The sequence below is a fragment of the Octopus bimaculoides genome, chromosome 3 (assembly GCF_046866305.1).
Source record: "Octopus bimaculoides isolate indiv1 chromosome 3, ASM4686630v1, whole genome shotgun sequence".
Lineage (NCBI taxonomy): Eukaryota > Metazoa > Mollusca > Cephalopoda > Octopoda > Octopodidae > Octopus > Octopus bimaculoides.
In genome coordinates this window covers 13,279,342-13,293,268 of record NC_142930.1, presented here as the reverse complement: position 1 = coordinate 13,293,268, position 13,927 = coordinate 13,279,342, and the positions used below count along the sequence as shown (strand labels likewise).

The 13,927-nt window shown below is 32.4% G+C and overlaps 1 protein-coding gene across 7 annotated transcripts in view; it reads left to right on the top strand.

Annotated features, from left to right (window-relative positions):
- LOC106872300 (semaphorin-1A) overlaps nt 1–13,927 on the top strand; it is a 407,407-nt gene that overhangs the window by 383,997 nt on the left and 9,483 nt on the right. For 4 of the 7 annotated variants that reach the window (XM_089348635.1, XM_089348636.1, XM_089348634.1 and 1 more), the window contains one exon: nt 5,169–5,264. The exons of the other annotated variants lie outside the window; for them this stretch is intronic. In XM_089348635.1, coding sequence (XP_089204761.1) covers nt 5,169–5,264 — 96 coding nt within the window. The remainder of the gene's footprint in view (nt 1–5,168; nt 5,265–13,927) is intronic. 7 annotated transcript variants of the gene reach the window in all.

The window sequence follows — 13,927 nt, the reverse complement described above, 5'->3', positions numbered from 1 at the left end:
TGTTTTTGGATAAGAACTAATTCAAAACATGTCAACCTATTCTAGCATGGTAGAAAGCATGAAATGGTCATGATGATTAATCTGAAGGGGAAGTCAGTACCCATAACCCTCTATAGGAGGTCCTAGACTGGTGGAGAACTGACATACATGCTTGTAACAGAGTAAGCTCCCGTGGGTCTTGTTGGTTGTGAAACCAAGCAACAGGGGAAATATTTAATTATTTTTTTGTGTATGCATTAGAAAGTGCACCAAATATTGGTGCTATATATATGTCTTGTAACAAATTATTTCATTTAAGAATATTAAAAATTACTACCCATAAAATTGGGTTGTTACAAATGATGGAATACAATATACATCTATTAGTGTTTATGGTGCTGTTTTTAGCTGTTAAAAGGATGAATAATATTTAAATGAGTTCAACAGATATTCACAATGAGCCTGTTTTGGGGCAGAGACATTTTGTATCGTATTAAATTCTTTCTTACATACATATTAACATGTACCCATGTGTGTATAATATACACACTCATTTTATGTCTGTATGAACAAGTGGCTGGAAAGTTCACTTTGCTATTATGTGGTTATAGGTTCAAGCCAACTGCATGGCATTCTATACCTATAGCCTCTGATCAATCCAAGCTTTGTGAATAAAATTGGATTGATAAAGGCTCCACAAGTGTCAGTAATGCTGCCTCGTCACTTCCTCTTTCTCCCTCTGTCACTCTCACACACAGTGTTGAGATGATTCTGCCCAAGTATTACATCAAAAATACAAGTATTTGAGGAACACTCAGTCACTTACATTACTGTAATTCTATTGGCAATTCAGTTGATTAACACCTGGGGAATCCATTTTACCTACACCCTCCCACCACCATTTTTTATGTTTGTATATGTAATATGTGTATTATTATAGCTATGTTAATTATCATCATTTTATATCCTTTTTCTCGTGCCTGTATATATAGTTAATATATCTACACACATACACCATTTACAAGCACTGATCTACGGTGTATAAAGAACAGGCTTTTTGTACTGGACTCTGTTTCTACAACAATCTGTTGATTGCTATTCCTTCAAAGAGCACCTGCCACATATTTCTAGGAGAGAAAAAGCCAAGGTTACCTAAATGTTTTACTTGTAAAGCATTTTGTCTCTCATCATATATTATATATGGCAGGCAATAAAATAATTGCATGTATGTGTAAATTCTTCCGATAGACATTGTCAAACCATTTAGGATAAACATTTTTATTTGCTGTGGGTGTGGCTGTACTTATGACACCAGAGCTCCCTGGTGCACCCCCTCATAACTGCATGAGTTTTGTCAAATCAGAATTTGATAGTCTGAGCTAGATGCTTCTACCATCATCAGTGTTCAGTCTCTCTCTTTCTTGAGCCAGATGTTATGGCTTGCTTTCTCAGAGGCATCCAACGATTTTCTGGCAACGTGTTTTGTCTCTTCCATTACTAATACACTTCCTAAGCTTAATCCTTCTGGATAACATCTTGATCAGCATTCCTCTTATTACAATTAATAAGAGGAATGACCACTAAAGTGGATTCCTGTACGCTAGAGATAGAAGTCAAATCACCTTGCCACAAAGAGTGTGTTCTCAAGAAACAAAACTCAGTAAACGCCAAAATGTAAATATTTTAAAAATATGCTATTGATGTTTATTGATTGATATCAATTTCTACCCTCATTATTTTAATTTATGTATGTATATATATATATATATATATATATATATATATATATATATATAGCCCATGTGAAGGCACGTGGCTTAGTGGTTTGGATATTCGGCTCACAATCGTAAGGTCGTGAGTTCAATTCCTGGTGATGCGTTGTGTCCTTGAGCAAGACACCTTATTTTCACATTGCTCCAGTCCACTCAGCTGGCAAAAATGAGAAGTACCTGTATTTCAAAGGGCCAGCCTTGTCACACTGAATTTCCTTGAGAACCATGTTAAGGGTACGTGTGTCTGTGGAATGTTCAACCACTTGCGCATTAATTTCATGAGCAAGCTGTTCTGTTGATCGTATCAGCTGGGACCCTCATCGCCATAACCGACAGATTGCTTCTATATAGCCCATGCTTTTATAATACAATTCTTTTACAAAAGTCTCAGAGTGCTTTTGGTAAATTAGATGAGGAATAATGTAAGAGACCAAATTGTCTTAACAGGAATGGACTTCAGTTTCCCTTTGTGTGTCTCCTCTAATTTGCATATATATATTTGACTGTTTGTGTGTCCATATTCATTTTTGTATGTATGTTCGTTGGTGTAAAAAGCAGTATTGTATCAAGAAATATAACTTAGCCATTTGTTAAAATATAAATCGATAAAATAGGTATGGTTAACTAAAATCCCTTGAGGTGATTTCCCCCAGCATAACCTACAGTCTAATGACTGAAGCCTTTGATTGGTTTTTCTCTGATTACTGCAATATTATGCTGAGAATTTGCATGAGATAAAAATATATTTGAAAGACTGACAGCATTACTATATATATATATATATATATATATATATATATATATATATATATATGCATACACACACACATACACACACATGCACACATTTACATATTTATATGAAACATAAATTTATCATGCAGACCAAATATAAAGAAGACTAAAGCAGAAAAAATTAATTTGCATTTAACATTTTTTAATACTGTAATTCTGACAAGCAAGAAAACAAAATGAATTAAGAAAAATCAATTCAACATACTTATATACATATACACATATCTATGTATCTATCTATCTCATCACATACAAAACGCATAAACCCTCACAAATACACAAGCACACACACACACACACATACACACAAAGTTTTTGTCACTATTTTGTAAACCGCCTATCTACACATTTCCTTGCTTGTTTATTGATTCACACACATTATATATATATATATATATATATATACATATATATATATATATATATATATATATATATATATATATATATATATATATATATATATATATATATATGTATGTATATGTGTATATATTTATGTGTATGTGTGTGTATATGTATACACATACACATACATATATATATATATATATATATATATATATATATATATACATATATATATACATATATATGTGTATGTATGTGTGTATATACATGTATACACATACACATACATATATATATATATATATATATATATATATATATATATATATATATATATATGCGTGTGTGTGTGTATGTATGTATGTATGTATGTATAGTTGTAATACACAACGCTCAAATGTTCGTAAATCACTTTTTATTATTTCTCTTGCTCAAAACACCTTTTTGTTAAAATCTTTGTTCCTGTTTTGTCTCCATTGTTCTTTTATTATTATTCTTGTTTTTGTTGTTATTACATTTTTTTTCCCCATCTCACTTTTATTATCAGTTTTCTCTTGTTGTGGTTGTCAACCTTTTCTTGTATATACTGGTGTCTGTTCTTTTTCTGATTCGATCTATTTAGTTCCATTGAAATCTCAGATAGGTGTAGAAATAATATTCTTCTTCCAATAATATGATATATTGTTGCCAATGATATTGATTTGTGTCTATAAGAATTTTTTTTTTTTTTTTGTGATATTATTATTATCAGTATCATTATTATTATTATTATTATTATTATTATTATTATTATTATTATTATTATTATTATTATTATTATTATTATCATCACTATCATCATTTGTTTACTCCATGTTTTCTTTTGTTTGTTTACTCAATATCTTTTCTCACTTTTCTTTTTTTTTTTTTTTTTACCTTTCAGAGACCTCTTTCAGACAACTGTTTATTTTTCTTATATTATGATTGTTGTTGTTGTTGTTATTATTATTATTATTATTATTATTATTATTATTATTATTTTGTTATATGGGTTAAAGCGTGGTTTTAGGAATTTTCAATTCTGAAATGTTTTTGTTTATCATATGGACTTAATGTATGTTTGGAAAGGTGTGTGTTATTTTCTATGTCTTGTTTTGTTTCTCTTTTCTTTTTTGCCTTATTATTATTATTTTTTTTTTTTTTGTTGGGTTGGTTTGATTCCCTATCATGTTTTGTGTTAGTGTTCATTGCTGTTGTTCTTGTTGTTTTCTTTCTGGTTGCTCTTGCAACTCTTGCCACACAGTTTGCCTGTTGCTGGGTGTGAATTTGATTAAGATATGTTTATGCAAATGTTGTAGTCTCCTTGTTCTTTGTTTAGACAATACAAAGATGTACATATGTTTGTGTTTACCTTCCTCACTGTGTGGGTGTGTGTGTGTGTGTGTATGTATATGTGTGTGTGTGTGTGTATATATATATATATATATATATATATATATATATATATATATATATATATATGTATGTATATGTGTGTGTGTGTATGTATATATGTATATATATATATATATATATGTCTGTCTGTATATATATATATATATATATATGGTATTTATATTGTTATTGTTAAAAATTCTAATTTATCATGCGCGTTTATTTGCCTTTGTATGTGTATATGTGCATGTATGTATATATATATATATATATATATATATATATATATATATACATACATATATATATATATATATACATACATATATATATATATATATATATATATATATATATACATACACACACATATATATACATATACATACATGTACATATATACATGTGTATATATATATATATATATATATATATACACACACATATATGTATACATATATATATATATATAGATATATATGCATATATATATATATATGAACACATATATATGTACTTATATACATATATATATACACACATATATATGTACTTATATACATATATATACACACATATATATATATATTTATTGAAGTGGATAGATATAGATATACTTATATACTTAGTATATTATCTAAAGTTTATGTTGCTAAAAACACTTGTCCGTTTTTACCCCCTCTTCATCCTCATCGTCCCTTTTTTTTTGCCTTTCTCTTCCAGTCCTTCTCGCTCACATTTGCTCCCTTTGCCTCCCTCTCTTTCTCTCTCTCTCTCTCTCTCTCTCTCTCTCTCTCTCTCTCTCCATCCCTCTCTTTCCCCTTTCCTCTAACCTTGATTTATTTACCAATCCTGCAGGCTTCTTAGACAATGAGATTCCTAGAATCCACCGGAACAAAGGAATCATCAGACTGACCACACCCCATGGAAATCCCAATGAAATAGAGGCTCCTGGTAAGAAAAATTGAACTAACGCACTAAACCCTGCAAATATGTGTTATTGTCATTATTATTATCATCATTTTATATATATATATATATATATATATATATATATATATAATTTTTATTTATTTATTTGTTTTTTTTTTTGTTTTTTGGCTGGCTGCAAACTTTTCCACTCACTAATTTGAGTTGCTAAACACGTTACTTATTATTGCTTCGTTTTCATACAAAGCTGAAGCCTTCTGCCTCTGTGTTAATTCAAAAACTTCAATATAAAAACAGTAAATAATAATAATAATAATAATAATAATAATAATAATAATAATCATTTAGTGGTTTGACTGCAACTGGTAAGGCTGAGAGCTGCACCAGGCTCCAGTCGTTTGTTTTGGCTTGGTTTCTATGGCTGGATGCCTTTCCTAACGCCAACTACTCCACAGACCTGGGTGCCTTTTATGTGTCACCATTTCTTAGTAATAATGATAATAATAATCCTTTCTACTAAAGGCACAAGGCCTGAAATTTTTGTGGGCAAAGGGAGTAGTTGATTACATCGACCCCTCTTTCGCTGGATATTTAATTCACCGACCCCAAAAGAATGAAATGCACAGTTGACCTTGGTAGAATTTGATCTCAGAACGTAGCGATGGGCAAAACATTACTAAGCATTTTGCCCCTCGTGTTAACAATTCTGCCAGTTCGCTGTCTTAATAATAATAATAATAATAATAATAATAATGATCCTTTCTACTAAAAACACAAGGCCTGAAATTTTGGGGGAGGATACCAGTCGATTAGATCGACTCCAGTACACAACTGGTACTTAATTTATCAACCCCTGAAAAGATGAAAGGCAAAGTTGACCTCGGCAGAATTTGAACTTAGAATGTAGCAACGGGCAAAATACTGCTAAGCATTTCGTCCAGTGTGCTAACAATTCTGCCAGCTCGCCACCTTAATAATAATTTTAATGAGGTCATTTGCACATTGGGTTCAATACCACCCCATCTGAAAAAAACATCTGAAAACCTTAGAAATATCCTACAATCTAGATGTATTACTTGGAGCTGCATGCATATTGTGTAAAGTACTGTCTGTCTAAGATCCTTGTTGTGATTTGACAAACAGTAGACACTATATCTTCAATCAACAACCTTACAATATTGTATATTGTGTGACGTCTATAATAATAATGATGCCCATTCTCCCCTGCTATCATGAGGCTTTTTTTGGAGTTGGATTTTCTACGGAGAGCATACCCTTGCTTACCCCCAACCTCAGTTTCTAGACATGAGTGGTCCTGAGACCAAGTCCTCTACTATGATTTTTAAGAAATGTAGTGGAAAACTTGCTCGGGAAGGCAGGGACGCCACTCCCTGAGACCCCTTTCAGAGCCCCCATAATAACAATGATTGTTTCTAATTTTAGAATAAGGCCAACTATTTGTGGAAGGGGTTAGTTGATACCATCATTCCAGTCCATAGATGGTACTTTATTTTATCAACCTTTAAAGGACAAGACCAAGTTTGACTTCGGCAGTATTTGAACTGATAATGTTTCTTGACACCGTAACAATTCTGCCAGTTAAACATCTTAATAATGATAATGATATTTATTTGAACCACAGTCAGTTAGATGAATTCCACTATTCGACTGATACTTTATTAAGCAACTTGACAGACAGTAAAAAACAGTCAAGTATGGCAAGATTTGAACTCGCATTGTAAAGAGACCCAACGAAATGGTACAAGGCATTTTATCAAACACTTTGATGCTTTTGCCAATTGCTTTTCACTTTTAATTATCATGATTTCTATTCTTGGCACATTGTCAGAAATCTTAAAAGGGATTAGTTAATCAAATCAACACCAGTCTGGGATTTATTTTATTGGACCATGAAGGATTAAATGCAAAAAGCTGACTGCTAGAGAATTTGAACTCAGAGAATATAAAGTACTGCAAGAATTTTGTTTGGCACTAAGTCTGCCAACCCATTATCACTAATAATAGAGTATGATAAAGAATGGTAATAATTGATTCTTTTGCTTAGGCACAAGGCTCATTTTTGTCATGAGGACGCAGTATTATTTAGCCTTTTGTTTCCCTAAAGTATCACTGGTACTCACATGATTTTTGTATTGAGCACTCTGGGAGAAATACCAGTAATACTCCCCACCATCTTTTACCATATATGTGTGTGTCTGTCTTTGCATTCATCCATTTGTTCCAAAGCACTTTTCATTTTGAATCGTTTCTCCTTCTTTCTCTCTTTACACTCATTCTTCTGCAGTTGTTTCTCTTTTTCTTCTACGTTTACTGCTGCTGCTACTACTGCTGCTATTACTACTACTACTACTACTACTACTACTTTTTAGTTTTCTTAACATTGAGGCTGTCTTTTCTTTTTTTTCTTTCTTTTGTCATTTCTTTTTCTTTTCCCGTTTTTCTTTCCGGTTTCTTTCATATTTTCTTCTTTCTTCTTTATGTTTCTCTCTTTCATTATCATCCTCTTCGTTCATCTTCTTATTCATATACACAGTTATATTCCTTCTTTATCACCACCACATTACTACCACTTCTATCTCAGCCTCTTCCATTTTACTTCCTCCTTTAATTAGCATCATCATCATCATTTATTCATCCATACATCTTGTCATCTACCTGTCAATTGTTCAGCTAACCAACTATCCATCCATCCATTTAACTATTCTTCTACCTATCTACTGTCTCTTTGCTGATCTTGTGTGTTCACTTGCACTAAAACACTGGCTGATTTTGTTGTTTTTTTTTTTTCTATTTTGTGTTATAAAAAAATGTCGCTGTTGTTTTCAGTCCAACTCACTCTTTAGTTTTTATTGTCTTTACAATGCTTCTTACTCTTGCATGCATTTACTTTTTCACTCTGTGGCTACTTTCCTTGGAAACAAAGGAAACTCTTTTGATTAGCCAAAAGCAGCTTTCCACATGGGGTATTTATTCTTAATGTTTCTTTTCAATTAATTATTTGTCTAATATGCGTATAACATTTATGGGTTATGATAAGCATGAAGTGTGTGTCCTCCACTTCTTTTTAAAATTTAATATGGGTTCCATGTCTTCATATGTTGTACTCTTGTTTGTTGTGATCACCTGTGTCTTTGATTCCTACTGACACTGTCTTTGCCGTGCACAGCATGTTTGTTGTTGACACGCATGTTTACACTTATTATATACACACCATCTTTGTTATATTCATTCACCATTTATTACACTGCATCATGTTTGCTGGGTTGTTTGTTTGTTGTAACCGTCAAATTGGTTTAGCACCTCTGTGTCTCTCCATTCTTTTTAGACATCATGTTTCCTGTTTTGTGCATTTATCATTATTCTTATGTATAGTCTTTATCACATTTAAGAATTTTATCAACTTATGAGAGAACCTGAAATAATTCTTTTGCCAGAATATTAACTCTTGAACTACATCACATAAACTTGCAGGCAGGCTTTGACTTTTTTCCATTCAGAAGGGTTTTTCATCTCAACATTTACATGTTATCATTTATAGCTTTATGTGATGTTCCTTGAGAGCCAATATTTCAAAAAAGAATTATCAAATTTGTTTTGAACTTTTAAATTTTCATTATATGAAACCTATTATGTTTCTTTTTTTTTGTGGATGTGCTATTTTCATTTTGAGGTGTTGATATTTTTTGTCGTACTATGAAGTTAAGCCCAGACATGCTGATTTTTGTCTGCTGTTATAACTATGGCGTCATTTTTCTCTGGTTGTTATGACTAATTTACATTTGACACTGACTAACTCTGTTTTGGACAGTAGCAGCTGCTAGATTACAGTGCAAACCAAATATTTATCTATTGTCACCCTCATATTAACAAATGGACACTATCTTAAGTGTTGCTTGGCTATGGACACCACACCTTTCTCTATTCTGAATCCACTGTTGTTTGTTGAGAGCACACATCATCAGCCTTTTGTTTCTAAACACCATGGTTTTGTTGTGGTCATATGGCTTTGCTGTAGATGCTACAGCTTTGTTGGGCTCATTATTGCTTTTTTTTTTTTTTGTAGACAAAATAGCTTTATTGTGGGCTCATAGCTTTGTTATGGGCACAACAGAGTTTTGTGAATACTACAGCTTTGCTGTGGACACTACAGTTTTTGTAATGGACATCACAGCTTTGATAATAAATACCACATTTTTGCTGTATTGTTTGTTTTGATCAATCTGCTCATTATTTGTTGCACACATTATAAATCTTAAGTATTTTGATGTGTATGTGTGTAACAGAAACTTGGTAACCAGTGTCAAACTGAGATAATTTCAATAAATCAAGAATTTATTATTTGGTATTTGATATACCTGTATTTGTCTTTGTTGTTCAGATATATATCACTGGCATATCTCTGAGCTCACCTTTGTTTAAATTATGCAAATTAATTAGTAATCAGTTGCCTGGTAACTTGAAATATCTTACATGGCAGCTAAGTATGAAAAAAAGCACATTTTTAAAATAGGAAAATATGAAACCTCATGAGGGACTTTATTGGTGAGTGGTTGAAAGGAACAAAATTTCCATTCTTGAAGTAAGGGATAAGAAGGTGAGATGAGAGAGGTGGAGTAAAAGAATGAATAGAAAGAGGAGTGAGAGAAAGAGAGCAGGGTGGAGACTGAGTATGGTTGAAAAAATGTGGAAAAAGTTGTAATACAAGGGATATTGAAAAGAGGTATGTGGTAATGGAGAAATAGGAAGACAAAAGGGAAAATTCATGGAGAAAAAGAAAGATTTGAAGTGAGAGAGTGATAAAGAATAAAAAGATGACTGAGTAAGAGAAACATTTTAGGAGGAACATTATATTGTCCAGTGTTTTTTGATCAGGTGAGTTTGTAAGATAATAACAGAGCTACTGCTTTTTTGTTATATTGTACATCCAGGTAAGCCTGAGCCAAGGAAAGAACCATGGCATCTAAATTAGAAGATGAGATGCAATCCACCATACTGTTTTTTTTTTTCTTCTTCTTTTGTGTTTCTGTGATGGCTTTTTTTGTCATTTGACTGACATTCCAGAAGAGTCCATTCACATCATTTTTATTTCAGGCATAGTGTTTTGCTATTCTAACTCTTTTGATGCCAGTCTGCCTGAGACCACTCCTCATTCTATGACACCCATTTCCTGTTTTAAAGTGTTCTAAATTAAAACCTTCCATCAAATTTTCATGTTAATTTGTTCCAAACACCAGCTTAATAATGACAAAGTTATTTTACAAAATTCTTCATTATTTTTCAAAATTAATTGAAATAAAAGCAGCATATTTCAATGGAATATGGTAATGAATGGGGTTAAGGTACTAATCTTAATCCATTGCCTGTTTTTATGCTGCCTGCTGGCACTTGGCAGATTTTAACAAAGATTACTCTGTTGCATGCTTCAGACCAAATCTCAAGTCAGAAGATAGCTGTGCTACTTCCTATTGCAGCAATCCTTGGTAGTTTCATCCCCAAATTTTTCCCCCTCCTCTTATAAATTTTAAAGGTCTTGCAGTAAATCATAGGTGCTACCCTTCCCCTTCTTTTTAAACTATAAAAAAATGTCAGGAGGGTGTGGTTAAAAGGAGATTAAGCAGCTATTTCTAAAAGGTTGTGGTGGGGGGGGCCTTGTTGGCTCAACTACAACATTGTTGATAATGTAGAAGTAGGGCTTAGTGGGATCAGTCTAATAGTTGAAGTATTATCATCAGCAGCAGCAGTAGTAGTAGACAGCAATGGTAATAGTAGAGGTGGTAGTGGTGTTATTGCTTTCGATTATGGAGTTAGTGGCTTTTGTGCATTGGTTCTGGTGGAAATGGTACCCATGGCAATGGTTTGTTCCTTCCTCCCACTATGCCCCACAAATTGTGATGAGGGAAAAAGTTAGGGGGAAGAGGTGAGCTGCTGTCAGTGAACTGTGCAACAGTCACTCCTTGACAAGCCTTTTCTTTTTCTTGACAGGTGATGCAACATACTTGGGGAAAACAAATTAAAGGTAGTCTAGACAATTAAGGGGAGAAAGGAAGAGGAGAATAGAGAGAAGAAAGAGGCGAAAAAAGAAAAAATAAGGATATGTAAAAGGAAGGGAGAAGCATTTGGTCAAAAAAGTTATTTTAGGAGGGTGGTAGGAGGACCTTTAATAAACATAAAATTTGAAAATAAAGGGGTGGGGGAGGAAATAATAAAGGAAAATAATTGTAAAAAATATTGTAATGATAGTGGGAGCATAGCAGTGACAATGTTTGTTTGTGTGTGTGTGGTGGTGGGAGAATATAGCAGGCTTTTGTTAAGTTACTTCCCATGTACATCCACCTTCATTGTCCACTAGATGTACCTCTCAGTACCAATCGCCCACCTCTGACACTAACACCACTGTAAGATCTTGTGATGTCACCTTTAGTGCTTAAGCCCTTCCTGTCTTTCTTAAAGAACTTGAAACTATGGCAGATGACATGTGTCCTGAGGAATTTCATTAAAGGATGTTGGGCTAGGTTAAATCAGATTAGCAATATTTATTGTGTGATTATATGCTGTGATTTTTCATTATGTATTCGGAAATGATTCATAGTTTATTGTTATAGTGGTGATAATGTTCAAGGCATAGATTTTAGAAAAAGTCAAAAAAAACAAAAGGAAAAATAAATCGTTTTATAAAACTTTTAAAATACACATAATTTGTGTAATATAAAGCAAATATGTGATGTGAATGTGTAAAAACCATCATTATTTAAAGGCGCAGGCATGGCTGTGTGGTAAGAAGTTTGCTTCCCAGCCACATGGCTCTGGGTTCAGTCCCATTGTGTGGCATCTTGGGTAAGTGTCTTCTACTCTAGTCTCTGGCTGACTAAAACCTTGTGAGTGGATTTTAGATGGAAGCTGAAAGAAGCCCAACAGAATAAGTACTAGGTCAATTCATTCAGCTAAAAATTTTCAAGGTAGTGCTCCAGCATGGCCACAGTCTAAAGACTGAAACAATTGAAAGGGTAAAAGGTATATGTTTGGTTTTTCAATGCCTGCATGGGTCGGATGAGTACACATGTACATCTGTTTATATCTCAACCAGATGTAAACATTGTCAAGAAGGGAAAATACAAAAAAGAAAAAAACAAAAATTGCAAGTACTTTGTAATGACAGTCTTCACAAATATTTATTTTGCTGTGCACCTATTGATTTACTGCGAACCTTTGAGTGGCCCATTGGCAGTCTGCAACAAACAACACTATTGTGCATGATTCCAATTTAAAATTTAAAGAAGAAATAACAACTGAAAGTAAACAAAGGGAAATATGTGTATATATGTATGAATTTATATATATATATATATCATAGTGTATTTATGTACAATGAATGTGTCTGTGCGTGTGTATATGTATATATATATATATTTCATGCGGGTGACACGTAAAAGCACCCACTACACTCTCTGAGTGGTTGGCGTTAGGAAGGGCATCCAGCTGTAGAAACTCTGCCAAATTAGATTGGAGCCTGGTGTTGCCATCCGGTTTCACCAGTCCTCAGTCAAATCGTCCAACCCATGCTAGCATGGAAAGCGGACGTTAAACGATGATGATGATGATGATGATATATATATGTATGTATTTACCTACGTGTTATGTGTATGAGAGAGAAAGAATGATGCAGGAGGTTCATGTTTTGTACATCTGTGTATGTTTCCATCATCTTTACCAGTTTGTTTATAATAGTTTCTTTTTCATTTCTACATTTTTTTTTTGTGGGGTGGGGGAACTTTCAGCAGTTACAAATGGTGTTACAGCACGGTCTGTATGAAATGCTCATTAACTAAATAAAATGTAAAGCTAAATTAATAATAATGATATTAATAACAAAATTTTTTAAAAAAACAACAAAATAAAAATCAAGCATTCAATAATAGTAATGATAACATCATCATCATGATTATTGTTAATATTATTATTAAACCATCAAGTAAGGCAACAACTATTGTTTCTGCAGGTGTATTAAGAACTTTCAGTTTTAAGATTACCTTTCACAAAAAAAATATGTATATATATATATATATACGAATAAAAGGAAAAAGAAAACAAAAAAAAAACAATATAAATAAATAAAAATTTGTGAATATATATTATCAAACACCTTTTAATTGAAAACAAACATCAGAAAGTCTGAGAAAGAACATAAAAAAAAATGAAAAATAATAAGAAGACAAAAGTAAAGTTGAAAAAAAAAAAAAAAAAAAATGTGGTTTTCTTATAAAAATATAAGAAAAAGAAAACAAACTATCGCAAGTACTTTCCTACACAAAACATTATTTAGCATAACATTGAATAATGTAGGAAGTAGACCAAATGATTTGTTTATATTTTTAAATTTTATAGATAGAAAATGAAGATGGTGTTAAAAATGTTTTTGTTTCATGCTATTCTGTTATTCTTGTCTGTTTTTACTGTATGTGTGAGTGTATAGCTGCTGTCTTCAGTTTTATTCACATACACGCACACATTCACTCTCTCTCTCTAATATATAATGTGTATGTGTGTGTATATATATATACTCTTTTACTATTTTACTTGTTTCAGTCATTTGATTGTGACCATGCTGGAGCACTGCCTTTAGTCGAGCAAATCGACCCCAGGACTTATTCTTTGGAAGCCTAGTACTT